At 42.6% G+C, this 21,787-nt stretch overlaps 1 protein-coding gene across 1 annotated transcript in view; it reads left to right on the forward strand.

Moving 5' to 3' along the window:
• The window catches only part of LOC118222784 (myosin-IIIb-like), a 47,455-nt gene extending 26,790 nt beyond the window's left edge, over positions 1-20,665 (forward strand). The window contains exons 5-6 of the mRNA XM_035408626.1: positions 19,208-19,284; positions 20,516-20,665. Of these exons, the coding sequence (XP_035264517.1) occupies positions 19,208-19,284; positions 20,516-20,665 (227 nt within the window). The remainder of the gene's footprint in view (positions 1-19,207; positions 19,285-20,515) is intronic.
• The last annotated feature ends 1,122 nt before the right edge of the window (positions 20,666-21,787 follow it).

The following is a 21,787-nucleotide window of genomic DNA, read 5'->3' on the forward strand; positions in this document are numbered from 1 at the left end:
TTTTATCAATTTAATCAGCTGAAAGTGAAATATTCTTATTTTCTATTATTTTAGCATTGTCAAGCAAAACTCTGGTTGGTAGTTTCATTTCCGTGAGTTAAATGTGGAACGCCTATTCTATTGTCCAAATAAGGGATGATTCCGATGTGCGCGATGACGGGCAACCGTAAATAAAGCTAGCAACAGTAACTAGAAATGTGATTCAACGTTGCCATCAACTGTGAAATTGGACATTGAAAAGGGGAGGGGATGTAGCAACAATTCAAAAGCGAAAGAATAATGTTGCTGTTTAAACTGCTTTAGAATGCTGGATTTTGTAGCGCATTGATTTTAGAACTGTTAAAAGGCCGAGGTGTCCCTTTACTGAGAAATAATGCCCACCCTTGGACCGATAAGAATCGAGTATTCAGGCAAGCCGTTGTATAAATGATAATATGATATTTGTTCCTTATGGAAGATGGGGATAAAGTAGAGATAAGTATACAACTAGTGTAAAATAACATTACGCCGTGGGTTGGTTTTCTTCCTGTCCTCCCCAATTTTTTGAGTCACCAGCCGCCACAGATATATATATATATATATATGTATATAGTGAGCGCCATAATTCATTGGACAGTGACACATTTTTTGTTATTTTGGTTCTGTACTCTAGCACTTTGAGTTTGAAAGGATACAATGACAATGAGGTTGAAGTGCAGACTGTCAGCTTTAATTTGAGGGTATTTTCATCCATATCGGATAAACCGTTTAGAAATGACAGCACTTTTTGTACATAGTCCCCCCATTTTAAGGTACTGCAAAGATTTGTTGAATTGGCTTCACAGATGTGTCTCGTTAGGTAGGTGTATTCATTTGTGTTGTTAGTGAATGCAGAAGAGAGCTGTTGATGCCTAGTCTTGATTCTAGACTTTGCAATTGCCTTTGGAGATTGTTATTTGGGTGTGACAACATGAGGAAGACAGCAGTGTCAATGCAAATTAAGCTGGCCATCATACGGCTCAGAAATGAAAATCAATCAATCAAGAACATTGCAAAAACCCTGGGCATGCCCAAGTCAACAGTTTGGTTCATCATTAACAAGAAAAAAATCAACCGGTGAACTCAATTATGTCAAAAGACCCAGTAGACAGAGGAAGACCACTGTAGTGGATGACCGGAGAATACTCTCTATGGTGAAGAAAACCCCCCTGACAACAGCCCAACAGATCAAAAACAGATGAGACAGATGAGACAAAGATTAACATATACCAGAGTGATGGAAAGAGGAAAGTGTGGAGAACAAAAGGAAATGCCCATGATCCAAAGCATACCACCTCATCCGTGAAACATGGTGGAGGGGGTGTTATGGCTTGGGCCTGTATGGCTGCCAGTGGAACTGGCTCACTTGTCTTCATCGATGATGTGACTGCAGACATATGTAGAACAATGAATTCTGAAGTCTACAGAAATATTTTATCTGCTCAGATAAAACCAAATGCCTCCAAACTCATTGGACGACACTTCATCATGCAACAAGACAATGACCCGAAACATACTGCTAGAGCAACAAAGGGGTTTTTGACGGCTAAAAAGTGGAAAATTCTTGACTGGCCAAGTCAATCACTGGATCTGAATCCAAATGAACATGCATTTTACATGTTGAAGAGGAGACTGAAGGCAAAAAGTCCCCGAAACCAGCAGGAACTAAAGATGGCTGCAGTACAGGACTGGCAGAGCATCACCAGGGAAGATACCCAGCATCTGGTGATGTCTGTGCATCGCAGACTTCAAGTCATTGCATGCAAAGGATATGCGACCAAATATTAAAAATGATTACTTTATTCTACATTATGTTAAACTGTCCAATATTTTTGATGCCCGAAAATGGGGGGACTATGTACAAAAGGTTCTATAATTTCTAAACGGTTCATCCAATATGTATGAAAATACCCTGACAGTCTGCACTTCAACCTCATTGTATCCTTTCAAACTCAAAGTGCTAGAATACAGAACCAAAATAATAAAAACTGTGTCACTGTCCAATGAATTATGGTGCTCACTGTATATATATAAACACACAAATGGGTGACAAATTAAAAGAAAAACCAACATAAAGTGTCTTAGCTTGTGGTGGCCCAACACCTTACTATACTACCAGAACAGCTTCAATGCACCTTGGCATAGATTGTACTAGTCTCTGGAACTCTACTAAAGGGATGGAACACCATTCTTCCAAGAGATATTCCCTCATTTGGTGTTTTGATGATGGTGGTGGAGAGCACTCTCTAACACGTCAGTCCAAAATCTCCAATAAGTGTTCAACTTAGATGAGATCTGGTGACTGCAAAGGCCATAGCGTATGATTCAAATAATTTTCATACTCATTGACCCCTCATGCCCTGTGGATGGGGGCACTGTCATCCATTCCCATCAGGATAGAAATGTTTCATTGTAGGATAAAGGTGATCATTCAGAATAACTTTGTATTGATTTGCAGTGACCCTTCTCTTTAAGGGGACAAGTGGACCCAAACCATACCAGGAAAATGCCCCCCACAGCATAACAGAGCCACTAGATCCCCTCACTGTGGGGGTCAAACGTTCAGTCCTGTACCGTTCTCTTGGGGTATGTCTCACATGCACTCACCCATTTGTCGAGAATATGGTAAAGGATAACTCATCTGACTATATCTCTTTTTTTCCAAATCTCTGGACCAGTGCCTTTTGTTTTTGCACCACTAAAGTCTCAAATGTGCATGTGTCTAATGTGGGGTTTATGCACCGCAACCCTACTATATTATCCCTATCTATGTAGATGTTGATGGACTGTTCTTGCTGACACCATTTGATCACATCCTGCACTGACATTCTCAGTCACTTGAGGAAGAGTTGCTCTTCTGTTTTTCCTTACAGTACATATCACACTAATGCACGAGCATGACAGTCATCGAATGTGCGCTTTGTATTGATTGCAGTGACTTTTCCCTAAAAGGGGACAAGTGGACCCAAATCATGCCAGGAAAATGCCCCCCACAGTATAACAGACCCACTGGAACCCTCACTGTAGGGCTGAAGCATTCAGGCCTGTACCATTCTCTTTGTGTACACCACACATGCACTCAACCACTTGTCAAGAATATGGTGAAGGATAGCTCATCTAACCCATATCACTAGACTAATGCATATATACATTGGATTTTCATATATTTTATTTCATACAACCTGAATAAATGAGTGGAGAAACATAACAAATGCAGATGTTTCCATACAGGTGTGATACAATTAAGCAATTAACATCCTATTGTGGTCTGTGGCATGTATAAAAATTGTGAACAGTCCCAGTTGACCTCAATTTTGGATTAAAAAAGGCAAGAGGAAAAGATTTAAGTTACTTTGAAACAGGATTCATTATTGGAGCATGGATGGCAGGAGCCTCAGTCACAAAGACTACGCAACTGGCTAGTGTTTCAATCGGAAAAGTGACATGTGCATTTGGATCTATGGGAAAGACATCAGTAGGGTTGGAAATTGTGTCGAAAGCACACATTTGATGACTGTGATGCTTGTGCGTTAGTCTAGTGATATGGTCAGATGAGCTATCTTTCACTATATTCTCGACAAATGGGTGAGTGCATGTGTGGTGTACACAAATATAACAGTACAGGCCTGAATGCTTGACCCCTACAATGAGGAGGTCCAGTCGCTCTGTCATGGCTGCCACTATGCTTCTCTGAGAACTTGGACTGGATTTTATCCACCTAATATCTCTGTAATCCTATATTTATCCATATATTTTTATACAAAATAAGTTAAAAAGAGGCTACATCAACCTCTTCATTAAACTTGGCAAGGAATTTATGCTTGATTTGGATTCTCCAGGCCTCAGGCCTTGTTAGCTCGGATTGCTGCTACTAACTAACACTTCAGCTGATGCTGCTATGGTTGCTGCTACTGTTTCTGCCACTGCCTGTCCTATAGCTGGCTAGTTATCTGGTAATTATTATCTCCGCCAGACGAGAGCCTGGAGGGGATTATGCGTTTGGTCGTGTGTGTGTGTGTGTGCAGTGGCGCCGGCAGCCGTAATTATTTTCACTAACGTTACCCTAAGCCCCTCTTCCTCAAATCACAGTCCTCGTGGGCCAAGAACTGCCGGTTTTCCACCCTCCCTTTACCTGGGAGTCAGGTGTGATGCAGTTCGGCCAATCAGTATCACCAATTGTCCAGTTAATTATCTGGGAGGACAGAAAACCTGGGCCAGATTTGGATTCAAGGGTCAGATTTGAGTATCCCTGCCCTAAGCCAACGAACACTCAAGCCGTTTGATGCAAATACATTTGAAGGCCGATGGTTGGTGTTAACGTCACTGACTGGCTATAGGTCATTGCATGATCAACATTTCTGGCACTTGATCATGTCGTTGGCAATGTTGGATTTAGTTTACTGGTATCTTGTGTGTTAGCAAGCAAATAAGTAGCCTAGAAATGAGCAAACGAACGAGGCTTTTGAAAATAGAAAGCGAACTATCCTAAGCAGTTAAGATTCTGCCGAGAGCAGCACGAGCATTGAGTCTGCTAATGTTAATGCTGCTAGCATTACAAATACGACAGAAGCTAGCAGCCAGCTACATGTCCATAATCCACCCGCTTTGCAAAGTGATGAGCCCTGGGAGGAATCTACTGCAGCTACCCCATCAGTGACTGTTGTCCAAGCCCAGAAGACTCGGATGTTTTGTCACAGCAGCAAATATCCACGGTGTGTGCTACCTCAGCCTCTCAAGATAACATTGGCAGTGTTAAGGCTGATGAACTCAAAAGGGCATCCGACTCTGTCAAACTAAAAGCATTACAGTCTAGATTCAAGCCTCCTAGAGGGTGGATAGCCCCATCTAAGGGCATCTGTGGGAAGCAATGCAAAATTTTTTTGATGAGAGCATTCTGCGTTACAGCAAAAGCGTTGATGCTGATTTTTGTGTAGCTTGCATGATTTACTCATCAGGAGACATGTTTCTGAGAAAGAAGGTACTTAGTGACTGGACTAATGCAAAGAAAATAGTTTCGAGACACTTAGCAACATCAGCTCACACAACTGAGTGCACAACTGCGCGCAGCTGAATTTCTTAATGTTGCCTTGGCAAAGAGCCAGTCTATCTATTCCAAGTTAGATCGCTCACACCAACAAGCAATAGAGCGCAATAAATATGGACTCAAAGCAGTCATCGATCTAATTGCGGTTTGCGGACAGCGAAACATACCCATTCGGGGCCACACGGATGAGCATAGTAATTTTCAGGTGCTTCTGAAATATCGTTCTGAGGGAGATGAGTTGCTGAAACATTATGTTGAAAATGCACCAGCTGTCGCAGAATACTGTAGTCATCAAATTCAGAACGAGCTGATTGAGATATGTGGAAATCAGATTCAGCTGACACTACAGGTGAGACCTTAACACAACTTTTGTTAAACAGATTAAGAGAACAGGATTTAGATCCTGCTCATGTTGTTGGACAGGGTTATGATGGTGCTGAGAATGTCAGTGGAAAGGTACGAGGCGTTCAGGCGCGCATCAGAGTATAGTACACTGCTGCAGTCTACGTGCACTGTAGAAATCGCGCGTTAAACCTAGCAATTGTGCATTCCACTAAGATCCCTGTCGTTCGCAACACCCTGAACACTGTTCAAGAAATAGTGAGCTTCATTACAGCCTCCCCAAAGCGCTTACAGTGCTTACTGAGCAACAGTAGCACCAAGAAACGCCTCCAAAAGTTCTCTGATACTCGCTGGTCTCAGCATGGTATGTGCCTGTCTACTGTTATTGAAAACTATGATGACGTGTTAACGACCTTGGTTGAGCTGAAAACAGACGGAGACGCCAAATGCAGTTCCACAGCATCCTCACACACTCGAGCTATGGAGTCGTTGAATTCATCGTCTGTTTAATTATTACTCAGGAGCTGCTTCACTATCTAACGCCACTGAGTAATGGCTTACAGAACCCGAACTGTGAATTACCGATGGCTCAGACGGCTAGGGATCTCGTGACAGTGCTTGAGAGCAAACAAGATAATTCTACATACAGTGAAATGTGGGAGAAAGCATGCTTTCTGGCTGCGAGTGTTGAAGTCACTCCATCATTGCCTCGCATCGCCCAAACACAAACCCAAAGGTCTAACACACCTGCTGCAAACCCACAAGAGTACTGGAAAAGAAACATTTTCTTGCCGTTCATCGACCACCTGACCACAGAGGTGAGGGACAGAGTATGCCTTGCACTGCGACGTCTTAAAGCCCAGTACCTTCTATCTGACAAATTGCCACTGTTGATGTTTAGTTTATGGCAGGAGATAAAAGAGGAGTATGGTGCTTTTGTAAATCTGGCGCAGCTAGACCAATGAAGGAAATAGCTTGGAGCGAAGGTAGCGTGTGTCCCTTCGGTGCTGCTGGAAAAAGTTGTTAGTACTATTTAAATTTCACCGTTCTTATAAACGGGGCGAGACTGCACTTTGGATCAACGCTAAATTTAGACCAAGTTACAAGAATAGTAGTGCCACTCTATTCTCCGCTTTTCTCTGGTCTGGGCTATTATCTAGTTTTGTCCAGAGGCAGTCTGTAAGCATTACATTACATTACATTACATTACATTATAGGCATTTAGCAGACGCTCTTATCCAGAGCAACGTACAACAAGTGCATAGGTTTCATGATGTAGAGGCGCAAAAGAAACACTAGAGTGAAGTAAGGATCGTAGTGCCAGAAGTGACCACATCGATCAGGACTCCAACCCTGTAGAGTAAGCTTGTTCAGCAAGCAAGAATCCTACCAAGTACAAACTAGCACTGGAATCACAACTAATCATACAAAAACAATCCTGCCAGATACACTAACATAATCAAATTATCCTAGCTAGGTACAGTGAGCTGAACTATAGGCTAGGGAGGGGTGGGGAGAGGTGCAGCCTGAAGAGATGAGTCTTCAGTCTGCGTTTGAAAGTGGTGAGATTCTCTGCTGTTCTGACCGTCACGGGGAGGTCATTCCACCAGCGAGGGGCCAGGACAGACAGCAGACGGGAGCGGGAAGTGCAGACGCGAAGAGGGGGAGGTGCCAAGCGTCCAGAGGTGGCAGAACGGAGAGGTCTGGCTGGTGTGTAGGGTCTGATGATCCTCTGAATGTACCCTGGTGCTGACCCCTTAGCTGCCTGGTATGCAAGCACCAAGGACTTAAATTTGATGAGAGCCATAACAGGCAGCCAGTGGAGGTCAGTGAGCAGGGGGGTGACATGGGAATGTCTGGGGAGGTTGTAGACCAGACGCGCTGCAGCATTCTGGATGAGCTGCAGGGGTCTGATGGCGGATGCTGGCAGACCAGCCAGTAGCGAGTTGCAGTAGTCCAAGCGGGTCCATTACGGTTAGTTTAACTCTCGATTATCTGACTCCAATTAAAATTTATCCTTGATTGGGAATGGATTTCTGTTCTTTGCAACATCTATATCCCGGGAAAGGCCGGCCTACCGCGGATCGCGCCGGCCGACGTGTGTCCGACATACGACAATCTAGATGTCTGGCGAGACTCAGAGGTGGGCGAATATCTTAAACTCTGTTGGGTATAACGATTACGTTCAGGGACCGCAGAGGACCATATTAAGTAACAAGTTAATCTTGTTATCCACATGGACACCGCCAAGTGGCGAGGCGTCATTGACTCAAAACTTATTGATCAGATAAGTTGAACAGACGCAATTCCCTAGCGTCGTGGAGGCTCAACAATAGGGATTTACAAGACAAGTTAAACAATTCCCAGAAACCACACCAATCAAGGGTTAACAATTTATTAGTCAGGTAGGTATGTCTCTTAAAACAGTCAAATACAGTTACAGAATTTCACGTATTAACCCAAAATAGAGTGTATCAAAGATTATTCATACCTGACCAAGACTACACACAGAGCCAAAAGGATGCGCGGGAAGTCTGAATACAGAGCTTCCCCAAGACTACACACAGAGCCAAGAAGATGTGCAGGAAGTCTGAATACAGAGCTTCCTAGATTGCTCTGTACCTTTTCCTTAAATGTCCAAACAGAGCTCATAAATCTCGGAACTGCCTAGTCAGCGGTCAAATTGGAATTTTTATTACCTCTTCCAGATGTCCTTCTGAGAGAATATTTTACCAATGCGGGTTTTCCTCCTAAGTTATTAAATAGATATGAAACCTATGTTTGCTGTTTATTAAATTAATATCACTGTACTCCCCACTCCGATGCGCTTCAAACAAGACCAGACACGACACAGTCTGACTTGATACTGTCACTCTTTGTCATGAAACCTCCCTTTTCACAGTTCTACTAATGAAATTAATAGTTAAAACCCAAACAGATCCCTGAATTCTTAATGTTCTTAATGATAACATAATGCAGTATGCAGAGTATTTGAAGAAAATGTCCAGTTTCCTTTATACAGTGCTCTGGAAAGAAAAATGTATCTTTCCAGCTCAGTGCATGGTTTCTGTATGAGATCCCTTGTTTGGAGTAAAGGAAAAAAGAAGGAGGTGTCTTGACAAACTTCTTCCTCACGATGGTAATGTTTCACTGTCTACAAGTAATGTCCAGTTGTGGCCGGGCAGTGACCTCTGCAAACAGGTGGCTCTTGTCCTGAAAACGGTGCCCTGGAGTTCAGGAGGTCGAAATCCATCTTGCAGTATACAGCAGCCTCGGCCTAATGGTTTTACGACCTGCCGTAAAGGAAATTCCTCCCATGCTGGCGCGGTTTCTCAGGCCCAGTTCACATGCCTCCATGTTAAAGATTTTCCCAGGTGTCCAGTCTTTCAGTCTGCCTTACACTTTGATGCCCAATGTTGACACTGCAGATGTGAACTTTGAACTTTGGAGGCAGCACAATAGGCATACACCTGCCATTAGTGACATCTGACAGGTTTTGAGATTAACTGCAGGCTTCTACCCAAACATAAACATTGTCATGAAGATTCTCCTAACGATGCCTGTATCCACTGCCAGTGCTGAGCGCTCCTTCAGCTGTTTATGTCGCTTGAAGACGTTTCTCAGGAATACGATGACTGACAAACGACTGAGTGGACTTGCACTGATGAACATCCATCATGATACTAGAATTGATACGGAGGACATTTTGCCAGAGTTTGATGCAACGGGGAGACGCAGAATGAACTTCAAATAGGCAGGAGTACTATTTCATTTTCTGCTAAATGAGGGCATCCGTTGCTTTTGCGCTTAATGCCGACTTTTAATGCACGTTTCTCTGGGCTATATTGTAGCCTATTATTTAGCTGGCTGTTTTTCAGGCCTGTTGGCTGGCCTTTGAAATGCTTGCGGTAGGCTAATCAGAGTTTTATGGTGGTGTTGTATTGGTAACGTTAGTGCAAAAACATGAATCAATCTCTCTCTCTCTTGCTCACTCACTCGCTCGCTGAGTAGACTGCATATGTGCGTGCGTGGGAACCTAGACGTTAAAGGTAGCCTACAAGTGAGTGGGCGGTTCTTGTGCGTACTATGAAATTGAATCCTGCTGGCACCACTGTGGGTACGTGTGTGTTTGTGCAGCTAATCTCACATACTACTGGGCCAATCAGTGTAATACTTGTGCATGCTGAAAGCAGGCCAAGGACCTGAATTCTCTAATATTTTGCAAATCGGTCAACAACAAGTATTTTATTTGAATTAATTTCTATCATTGTCCATTGAAATAGGTTGAGTGCTTACTCCTCACTCCTCCTAACTGGCCGGTAGGGGCCGCAAGTGATCAACAAATGCTTCCGTTTGGAATGAAATACCAGCGATGTAAAATGTCAATTTCAACGTTAAAATCCCAAAAAAATAATGCGCCAAATAACGGGGTACGTTACTGTTTGAATCTGTGGCAATTATTTTGTTGCCATTTTCACGTTGAAATTGATATTTTACATCGCTGGTCTTTTGGAATTGTTCCTGTCCAGATTGTTCCTGTCCAACGAAAGTGCCAGACTAACGTCAACATTAGCTCCGTCTAACACATCGTGGCTATTATGAATGAAATGAGCTAACATGTCACCACCTTTAGTGTTACTTCACTGAATCTGTATTTTTGGGATTTTCAGTGGCACATGATAAAAACTTGTAATATTGTATTTGTCTGGTTGCATTGATTGTGTAGCCTCTATTGTTGCATCAGCAAAGTTAACACGCCTGGCGGAGATCTGCACTCTATTGAGTACACACTTCTAATTGTTTTCTGTTTTAAACTGGTCTAACTATGGCTCCCCTCAAACTGCTTTGCTTTTTTTAGCGTTTTTCACGTTGTTTTCTTCACCTATTGCGTCTTAAAATGAACTTTATGACCTTGCTCGTTTACTCAGCTGCGAAACAGACAGTGTTCGTTTACATGACAGAGACACAGTTTCTTTAATTTCGTAAGGACTTTTGGGTTAACGCCAAACATGAACTCTATCATTCCGCCACTGTTGTCATGTTTTATTATGAGATTGCTTCACAAAATGATTTTGTTTCCATCCAATGTGCATACAACTATCTCTAATAAACGACAACATTGTTGTGCTTCCTCTGTTCTCTGCCGTGTTTTGATTGTATTACTGCTTATGATTTCTGGTCATTTTCATGTCCACCCTGGCCCTCCTTTTGATGTTGCTTTCCCCAATGCTGGCTTAGCTTCAAATGATCTATATTCCGGTGATTTTTGTGCCCCTAAAAACCTGGGGGTTTTGCATGTCAACGCAAGAAGTATATTATCTAAGATGGATCAGCTTCAAATATGGGTGGAGAGCTCAAATCCTGAAGTTCTAGTGATTACTGAGACCTGGTTGCATAAGTCTATTCCCTACTCTGAGGTAAACTTACCTGGTTACAATCTGTTTCGACAGGATAGGTCATCTAAGAGTGGGGGGGTGGAAATCTTTACCAAAGAACACCTTCAGTGCACTATAGCCTTGGTTAAGTCCATTCCTAAACAGTTTGATTTACTTATCCTTAACATCAAGTTATCCAACAGCTTTTCTCTGTCAGTGGCTGGCTGTTATTGCCCTCCATCAGCACAAGCATGTACCTTAGCAGCCTTAAGCAGTGCCCTGGCGCCTTTCACCAGGTCTGAGCTCGTCCTACTAGGTGACCTCAATTGGGACATGCTTAAGCCTTCTGAGAAAGTTGTGCAACAATTTGACTCCCTAAATCTCCACCAAATCATAGCCCACCCTACCAGGTATGACCCCAATATCTCTGATAAGGCTACATTGATAGATGTGGTTTTTACAAATTCTCCACACATGTACCAATCTGGTGTGTTTTGCAATGACCTCAGTGATAAGCGTATTCTAAAACATTTCAGTATTCAAGCCTTTTTACATGACCTGGCCAATGTAAGCTGATATAGAGTCAGCCTGATCCCCATCGTGAATGATGCATGGTTTTTATTCAGGGAACTTTTTAGTGCTGCATCAACAAAAAAATTCCGCCTGGCGCATAGCACGTCTATCCAGGTCTGCCACTGACAGCCTTTTGTTTCGTCAGATCCGGAATAAGGCCACAAAAGCTGTGGGACAGGCCAAAGCTTTAAGTAGCAATTTAAGTACTTTAAGTACTTTAAGTAGCAATTTACATTATGCGGCGCCGACTCCAATACATTTTGGAAAACGGTGAGAAAACTCGAGAGCAAACCCTCGTCTCTGCCCTTGTCACTTAAAGTGGATGACCTTGTAGTTACAGATAAGAACTCTACGGCTGATATCTTCAATCGACACTTTATAAAGTCTGGTTTTGTTTTCAAGTCTTTAATCACCACCTGTATATCAAAGAGTCCCTCGCCCTTCAGCCCAACCCCTTGGCCACCTGCAGCCCCTAGTCCTATTTGCCCTCCCAGCCTCCATGCTCCCCTTCACAGTTTTTCCCTTCGGCCCGTCTCAGAAGGGGAGGTTTTGAGGGAATTGATCTCACTGGACCCCAAAAAAAACAGCTGGGTCTGATGAGTTTGCTGCGTTCTTTATCAAAATTGCGGTCCCCATCATTGCAGCTCCCATAACAGAGCTCCTTAACCTCTCCCTCCATACGGCCGAAATACCAACTGGTTGGAAAGAAGCGACTGTGCTTCCTCGGTGATCAGGCTGACCCAAACAGTTACAGGTCCATTTCTATCTTGCCTTGTGTTTCCAAGGTATTTGAAAAACTTGATAACAAACAGCTAACTTTATCTGGATGAGTATGGTATACTACCTGGGGTGCAGTCTGGTTTTCGTTCTGGGTACGGTTGTGTTACAGCTACTTATAGGTTATTAATTATATTACATCTGCATTAGATGTCAAACAACACTGTGCTGCAATATTCATTGACCTTGCCAAAGCTTTCGATGCTGTTGATCATACCATTCTTATGAATAGACTGAGCAGCGTTGGGGTCACTAATCACTCACTGGCTTGGTTTTCTCACTATCTCTCTCGTGAGGTTTGAAAACCTTCTCTCTCACCTTCTCCCAGTCACCAGGGGTGTCCCCCAAGACTCCATACTTGCTCCCACACTGTTCTCCATCAGCAACATCCCTCGGGGTGTTGGTAACTCATTCACCTATATGCTGATGACACAATTCTTTAACCCTCTGGGATCTGAGGGTAAAATGAGGCACACTGGTGATTGTGCCATGCTCTGACATTTGTGTAAATTTCATCAACTTTATATGCAGTGATTCCAAAGTGTTTCATATCTCTGTTTTCAGCACAACCTCAGCTACAATAATATGGCAGCAGTAAGTAGGTCATAATCATATGTGGATTGCAAATTGCTCTAAAAACACACAAACTGTAAACAGTAGTTTTGAACATGCACAGGAATGTTGTAATAAAACACACTAAACAATTGTAACTAAGATTTTTGGTCACTGAAATGTGTTCATCAAGGTCTTGGGTATCAAAAGATGACAAAATATTTTAGCAAATCCAATGAGAAATATAAAATAAATTGCTAAAAGTTAGTGTTGTGACTACTATTTTTCAACACTAGGTGAGAATGGGAGGGCAAATGGCCTTCCTGTAATGAATATGCATTGGGTAGGAGGACCTGCCAGCTAAGTAGGCTATTCACACCTGGCCGCATGCCTCCCCACCACTAAGACAAAGACTCAGTGAGCCATTTAGAAGACAGAAACAAAGACATCTTTTGATTTTCAGAACATTTATTGAAGCAAACTATACGCATGGAAGATGAGATGAGACTGGTGTACTCTTGCAACGCTTGCGTGGCCTAGCTAGTGGTGAACTAGGCCGTGTTTCCTGATCAGTATCTCTGTAAATATGATAAAAAACAAAATTGTTAGGAAATGTGACATCAAATCAAACTTTATTTATATAGCACATTTCCTTCAAGAGGTGAAAATTAAATGTGCTTTACAAAAAAGGGGCAAACCACTAACTAATGAAAACAAAACTTAGGAAATGTGACATGGTTACATCATATACAAACAAAGAACCAAACAAACACAACCAGACGCAGAGAGGTAGTGTCACGGTACGGGTAGGGGGGACCCAAACGCAGATAGAAAAAAACACAAACTCAAAAAGGGAAAATTAACAAAGATTTTACTAACAAAAAAGGCAAACAAACAGGGAACAGAAAGGGCCACGATGGGCAAAAACACAAACTCAAAAAATATCTAAATAAAACAGAAAACAAGAGGAACTCACAAACACGGGCAGGGCAGAACACGGGCAGGCAGAGCACAAGGGCAGGTCAAACAAAACACAGGCAGGTACATACGGTGTCGGAAACAAACACAAACAGGTCAAAAACACAGGCAGGTACATACGGTCTGAAACACAAGTCGGGAACAAACACAAGGAACCAGCACCCGAGTCAAGGGAACAAAGAACTTAAATAGTCAGGGGGTAACAAGACACAGGTGAACTCAAAAAACAATCAACCCAGAAAAGGAGGGGATAACAAGACACAGGTGGGAACAATGATAGAATAACGAGACAACAATAATACAATTAACGGGGGAGCAGGACACAAAACAGAAGTGCCGCCATCTGGCAGCCCAACAAGGGAAACACAGACAGGAAAACACAGAACCATGACAGTACCCCCCCCCAAGGGACGGCTCCTGACGTCCCAGGAGGCCGACCCGGGGAGGGAGTGAACAGCTGGGTGGGTGGGAGCTGGAGACAGGACTCAGGGCAGAAACAGGACTGGACACAGGACTGGAACGGGACTCAAGAACGGAACAGGACTCGGGACTGGACTCGGACGGGGGAACAGGACTCGGGACTGGACTCGGACGGGGGAACAGGACTCGGGACTGGACTCGGAACGGGGGAACAGGACTCGGGACTGGACTCGGACGGGGGAACAGGACTCGGGACAGGACTCGGACGGGGGAACAGGACTCGGGACAGGACTCGGACGGGGGAACAGGACTCGGGACAGGACTCGGACGGGGGAACAGGACTCGGGACAGGACTCGGACGGGGGAACAGGACTCGAGACAGGACTCGGACGGGGGGGACAGGACTCGGGACAGGACTCGGACGGGGGAACAGGACTCAGGACAGGACTCGGACGGGGGGACAGGACTCGGGACAGGACTCGGACGGGGACAGGACTCGGGACAGGCCTCGGACGGGGACAGGACTCGGGACTGGACTCGGACAGGGACAGGACTCGGGACTGGACTCGGACGGGGACAGGACTCGGGACTGGACTCGGACGGGGACAGGACTCAGACAGGAACACCGGGAGACCTACAAGGACAGACAAAGGGACAAGCAGGCGGGGAGACACACGGCAAGACCTATAGACACACTAAGGGACAGACAGAGAGGGAAGGAGAGGGGTGAACTCTGACACACGGACTGACAAACTGGCAGACATGACAAAAAACACGCAGACTGACACACCGACAGATTAGCCGACAGGCCGGCGGCCTGGGGGGCAGACAAACAGGCCAACGTACTGGCTGACACACATGCGGGGAAACAGGCAGACAGGCAGGCGGGCAGACAACTAGACAAGGGGGCAGGTGCACAGGCAGATACACGGTGGGGAACATGGATAGGGCGAGGTCTCGGGGCATTGGGTAGGGGCAGTGATGGCTTGGACACACTAGGGGGCGCGAAAACACTAGGGGACGCACGAACACTAGGGGGCAAGGTGTGGACACTAGGGGGAGCACGAACGCCAGGGGGCAAGGCAGGTGGCTTTGCCTGCGTAACAGCGGCCAGAGCAGGCCGCGGCGGCCCCTGCGGGACAACAGACGGAGCAGGTGTCCTCTCCGGGGCTCTGGACGGCTCTGGAGGCCTCTCCGGGGCTCTGGACGGCTCCGGAGGCCCCCCTGGGGCTCGAGGCGCAAGCAAAGCCCGAAATTTGGGTTTAGCAGGCGGCAGTGGCCCCTGCGGAACGAGGGTCAGAGCAGGCGACCCCCGCGGAACGAGGGTCAGAGCAGGCGGGCCCTCCGGGGCTCGGGGCGACTCTGGAGGCCTCTCCGGGGCTCGAGGCGGCTCTATAAACACTTAATATTTCATTATATGATATATGTACTTATGAGCAGATAATCATAAGTGAATCACATTCAAAAGTTTAATTTTTAAATGAAAATGGAAATCTTGTAAGCTCATTGGGGGGGGGGGTGTGCATTGTTTTGTTATTTAAATATCTTGGTACGTACTGGTGTCCATGATGACGTCTATCTTAACAGGTGCTCCAGGACCTGTAGAATTTTTCATATTTAAAAAAAGAAATAAAGACCACTGCCCATATTTAAAAATGCATGGTATTCTACATCAGTTTCATCCTTCTACCCTCCATTGGAAATATATGGTACTGCATGTGGTGAAAATGATGTAGGAATATACCCCATGCATTTTGAAATATGGCGGGTGGTCTTTATTTTTTTTTTAAATATGAAAAATTCTACAGGTCCTGGAGCACCTGTTAAGATACATGTGATCCTGAACATCAATACATACCAAGATATTTAAATAACAAAACAATGTACGCCCCCCCCCCCCACAATGAGCTTACGAGATTTCCATTTTCATTTAAAAATCAAACTTTTGAATGCAATCCACTTAAGATTATCTGCTTATATAAGTACATATATCATATAATGAAATATTAAGTGTTTATAGACAAGTTTATACAGTTTAAAGCATTTTTAAATCATGAAAAAACTTGTTTAAGCAGGTGTGTCCAAACTTTTGACTGGTACTATATATATATATATATATATATATATATATATATATATATATATTAGGGCTGTCAAATTAACGCATTCATTTCAATGAATTAATTATAAAAATAACGCGTTAAAAAAAATAACGAAAATTAACGCATATAATATTAAAGGTTTTTTGTAAATTAATTGATGTACCGATGTTACAGTAAGTTGCTGCATGTTGAATAACACTACCTATATTGCCAAATAACTCAACCATCGCATTTTGACACACTGTCAGCCATTATGGGGTTCAGACACTGACAAACCGGCCCTTCAGCTGAAGCGGCTGGTGTGGCTCTGAGCCTCTGAGAGCAGCGCTAATTTCTAAACGACAAGAGAGCACTCAGGGTGCCACTGACACCACCTGAGTGAATTTACGAACACACCCCTCTGACACCGTGCGTCGCACAATTCCATCCGGTCAGTGCGTTGTGCATATAAATAGTTAAAAAAGACTGTTATGGCCACATTTTAGGCTAAGTGATACGCTTCTGTTCAATGATAAAAATACATGTATTTGGGAAATTGGAAAATAAAACAATTTATTGATTTCTAATGCCCTCTTTTGATATTTCTATTCAATGCTTTACTCACAATTGTCAGGGAGGGCGAGGGAATGGACCCAAACGCAGTCGAAAAAACACTTCAAAAAAAAAAAATCCAAAGGGGTAAACAAACCGAGGATGTTACTTTTAATGAGTACAAAAACCAAAAGAGAACAAAAACACAGCCGCACAGGGCATGATTCAAAAAGTCAAAGCGAAGTTAGTAAAACGCAAAAACCAGAAATCCAAAAATCCAAAAACGATGTAGAAACAGAGCACGGGCAGGGTAAAGAACACTGAGGGCAAAACACAGAGTCACAAGAACACGAAGGAGCACAAACCGAAACACAATCCTAAACGCACACACAAAAAAGGATCCAGCACCTGAGTCAAGGAAGAAGGGAACTTAAATAGACAAGACACTGACGAGACACAGGAGGGCACAATGAACAATCAGGCCACAGAGAGGGAAGGGAAAACGAGACAACCCAAAAACAATAATAGAATAATTGAAAACAATAATACAATTAAACAGGGGGAAAAGAACAGAACTGAAAACTGGCGGCCCAAAGGGGGAAACGCAAACAAACCACAGAACCATGACAACAATAATGTAATATTTTTGAGTTGAAATATCTTCATTTGGGGCTTTTCCAAGCAAATATTGATATGTGCGATTAATTGTAATTAATTAGATTAAAGATTTTAATCTATTGATAGCCCTAATATATATATATATATATATCAATGCTCATATATACAATATATATATACAGTAATGGGGCCATAACATTAAAAGAGTTAGTTTGACTTTTTTATTTTATAAATGCTTGCACTTGCATTGTTTTTCAGTTCAAATTCATTCATATATGGATTCAATATAGGTTGTTATTATTGTGAGGCATATTAGCAGTGGCGGAAGCTAGTTATGATGAGGCCCCTGAGCAAGATTTTTTTATGGACCCACTCTCACCCTCTGACATGTGAACATACATACAAGCACTCCACCATTAGACAAAGATATTTTTTTAAGTCAAGGTAGACTTCAGAACCATGCTCAACCCTGGCAATGCTCAGCAGTAGGCTGGTGGAAATCTAAATATATTTTCACTGAACCAACTAGCTGGGCCTATAGCTTGCTTAGGCCTACACAACACAACACCTCAGATGAAAAAAAAACACAGAAAAGATGCATGGTTAGGAACATCAGCTTACATTGTTGTAGTCTAGGCTATAGGTAGCTGCAATGCGTATACTATTAATTTAAAGATTGCCCGACTCATCACTGGGCTCAGAGTTTGCCTGCCGGCTAGCTTGGTACCAAGAATGGTTATACCTTTTACAGTTAAAACCTGTATGAGGTTTAACCATACTAGCTAGCTAAAAATCATCAAATCCACCTGTTACTGCCTTGACAATTTTGTTCTCCTCAAAATGAATTGTAAGGGCCCATGAATAAAACAGATCTTTTGATGCAGGGCCCACTCACTGTGATGGGACTACAGATGGATGGGCTCCCCAGTGGTGCTGCACCACCCATACTATATCTCAGCCACTGTATATTAGCATGTGAGGCAAAAAATAGTTTTGAATACCAATACCAAATATCAAAACTTAATTTATAGCTTCATAATTTGACTAATACAACAATTTCATCCCGCTTCTGCTAGAAGTGTCATAATATAATTATGAACAACATACATTTATTGTGTTATTATTGTGAGTTGGCATATTATGGCAAAATACTTATTTATATTGGAATGCAAGTGCAATAGTGTACAACTCAGATTTTAAAATGTCCCGCTTTCCAAAGACACAGCATTCCATGAGCTAACACAACCACTGCGTATATGGAGGTACATGCACTCAAATTAAAGCTAACAACCTGTACTTTAACCTTATATTCATTGTTTAATTTCAAATCCATGTCCTGCAGTACAGAGCCAAAACAACAGAAATAGTTGTTTTGGCCATATACCTAAAATCTTTAGAAACTCTAGACCTTTTGTTAGTTTTTTTTTTTTGTTGTTAGTGGAAAAACTAGACACAATGACGTACAGCTGGCCAGGAAACAGCTGAGCCGTCAATTGTCTGATTACTTTTGGTTCCCTACAATGGGGCAACTATGTATAAAAAGGGCTGTAATTCCTAAAAGGTTCACCCAATATGGAAGTTTGCACTTTCACCTCTTATTCACTGTTTTGAAATCAAAAGATGAATATGAGACAAAACTACAGACAAGCACATTTATTTAATGGTATTTACATGCATAAATGTTTTACCATTTTACAGGAACATTAAGAGTCCCTCCTTAAATGTAATATACTGACATGTGACAATTATGCAGAGCATTGCTGCATTTTGTGTGCATGGTCTGTATTTTTGGTGAAGTAACCTAAATGTTTTAGTGATTGTCAGCTTACCATATATATAATGCATTGTTCATTGTTGCTTTGATATATTCTACCCAGGAGTTTCTGCTCAGCTTACAAGTGCCCGTTTACGAAGAAACACATCGGTTGGAACTCCCTTTTGGATGGCTCCTGAGGTAAGGCACTTAAGTGTCTCAGAATGTGACACTTGAGATATATATGCTCACAATTATATCTCATGTACAGTATTCTTCCCGTACCGTACATCATATCATTGCAGTTCAGTGCTTCAAGCTCACTGGTATCACGCAGAAGGCTAACAGCCTTTGGGATATTGCTTATCAAAACTTTGTTTTTCATCATGTGAAATGCAGATTGTTTGGCCAGAAATTACATGCCCTGTATGTTTAGCTGATAAGAATAAATGTGGTTCAGATAAGGTAGTTTATTGTGGCGTATAGTGTGTACATGGTAAGTTGTGGCAACATGTCTCAGAGCTCTGTGCAGCCCTGTATCCACTTGGCATTCACCTCCACACAGCAACTCTGGAGGTCACATCAAGGTTAATAGCTGGGAGTCTGCTGCCCCCAGCTCACTATTTGGCAGAAATGAGGCGTGATCATTGGGCCAGTTTGGGGTACGCCCCAAGGGGCAATTATAATAAAATCAGCTGTAAATTCTGATTATCGTTATAAACTAAAGCCGTATTTGACACTGGATAAAAAAAGATTTGAAAGGACACTCAAAACAATCTCCATTTAAATGCTAATGGGAATTCTTTGGCAAGACAATTAAGGACTGCTAACACACTGCTATCCAATACAAGCTTGAAACAACAATAACCTTGCTGTTTCAAGATTGTGTTTCACATCAGTATGGTGAAAGCAATAAGAAAAATATTGATACATTGTGTCCAGCATTAAAATCATTATGATGATGTTGCTTTGCAGAGTTAAGGGGGGTATTAGAAAAACATAATTATGCAATCATGAATGTTTTAATAAGCTGGCTGTCATTCTGTTTACAATTCAGTATTTGTCATGAACCTTAATGTTTACTAAATACAGGTTGAAATGCAGAAAGATTTTAGATTTTAAAAACGGCCTCTTCACTACATTGATCATGGTATGAAATTCAAATGCAATGCACTCGAAGTAATTAATCACTCAAATGAATTAATCAGGCAAAATTTTCCAGTCAGTTCAGACATCATGAATCTCATCCACCAGTGACAGAATAGGACTTCAGCCAAATGATCACAGATGAAGCATTGCATAGCCACATACATATTGATAGCAAGGGGTAACGGGCTCAGAATGGATGCAAATTAGAGGAAAATCAGCATGTATAGTAGGAGACAGGTGTGTATATACAGCCTTATGTGTTGCTGCTATTCTTCTCTGTCAGGTCATCGCCTGTGAGCAACAGTACGACTACACATACGATGCCCGCTGTGATGTCTGGTCTCTGGGTATTACTGCCATCGAACTGGCTGATGGAGATCCTCCACTCTCAGAAATGCACCCTGTCAAAGCCCTTTTCAAGATCCCACGGTAAGGCACTAGAGGGCCCCCTCAACACGCCACTGTCAGGTAAAGGAGTGTTCTCATATCCAAAAATGGCTTTTCTATTTTTTCCTGTGAGGACAAAGGCCTGCTCTGAGAAATACCGGAGGATGAATTTCAGCACAGCAGTTAACCTAGCATGGGATATAAATGATACCAATTTCACCATGTGTGTAATAAGGATCTTTTGGGATTTGCACACTTGATATTATGGAAGGGTACGCACTACAATGAAAATGCAACAATGTGCGGCCCTGCAAAGAAGTACTGTAGACTTCCAGTTCTTGTATTTTTAAAATGAGGGTAAAATTCTAAAACTAAGAGCTTATGTGTTTATTTTCCTTTTTAAAATGCAGGTAGCAAGGTGGATTATTGTTATGATTATTGTTAGTAGTCTTATGTAATGTGCTCAACGAATCGTTGAGGGTTAATATCTGAATGAAGAATTCATTGGAAATAAACAGATTAATTTTTAGGTTAATTTTTGGTAACTTGTCAGAAAGTGTTTTTGTTTTTTCAGTCACAAAACTATCATGTCAATTCAGATTTCTGATGGTTATTTAAAAGCTTTGATGATACAAGCATTTGACCTTATGTTATCATCACAATCATGCGATTATTATATACTTTTTTCCAGACTTTGCCCTTCAGGCTGCAATTTGCATCTCTGATTAGCTCTATTCATATTGAGATGAGCCTGTCACCAGCAGCCTGTCAGTGTTATCTCCATCTCGCCAACCCTTGATGAAAAACATGCTGGCATGTCACAGAAATTAGCCAGGCCACTGCAGTGGTTTATCACAATTCATTCGTCCAGCTGTAAAACAAGTCACAGCAATTATAGGAGCAGAGAAAGGCTGTTTTGGGCCTTACGGCTGCCCGTAAATTTCAGCGTGCAAATCAACACACAGTGCTGCCAAGGACAATAACATTGACTAAATACAATTTAATGCAATGGTGGTACTTTCGATAATAATGCTCAATGTTTCACATTTGCATATATTTTTATGTGCCCTTGTTTCTCCATTGCAGGGACATTTATCCAAGGATGGTTTTTTATAAATGTTAAATTCAGTGAATACTTCCAGTATATGTGGCAGAAAATGTTTTGCAT

The sequence above is a fragment of the Anguilla anguilla genome, chromosome 3, assembly GCF_013347855.1.
Source record: "Anguilla anguilla isolate fAngAng1 chromosome 3, fAngAng1.pri, whole genome shotgun sequence".
NCBI lineage: Eukaryota > Metazoa > Chordata > Actinopteri > Anguilliformes > Anguillidae > Anguilla > Anguilla anguilla.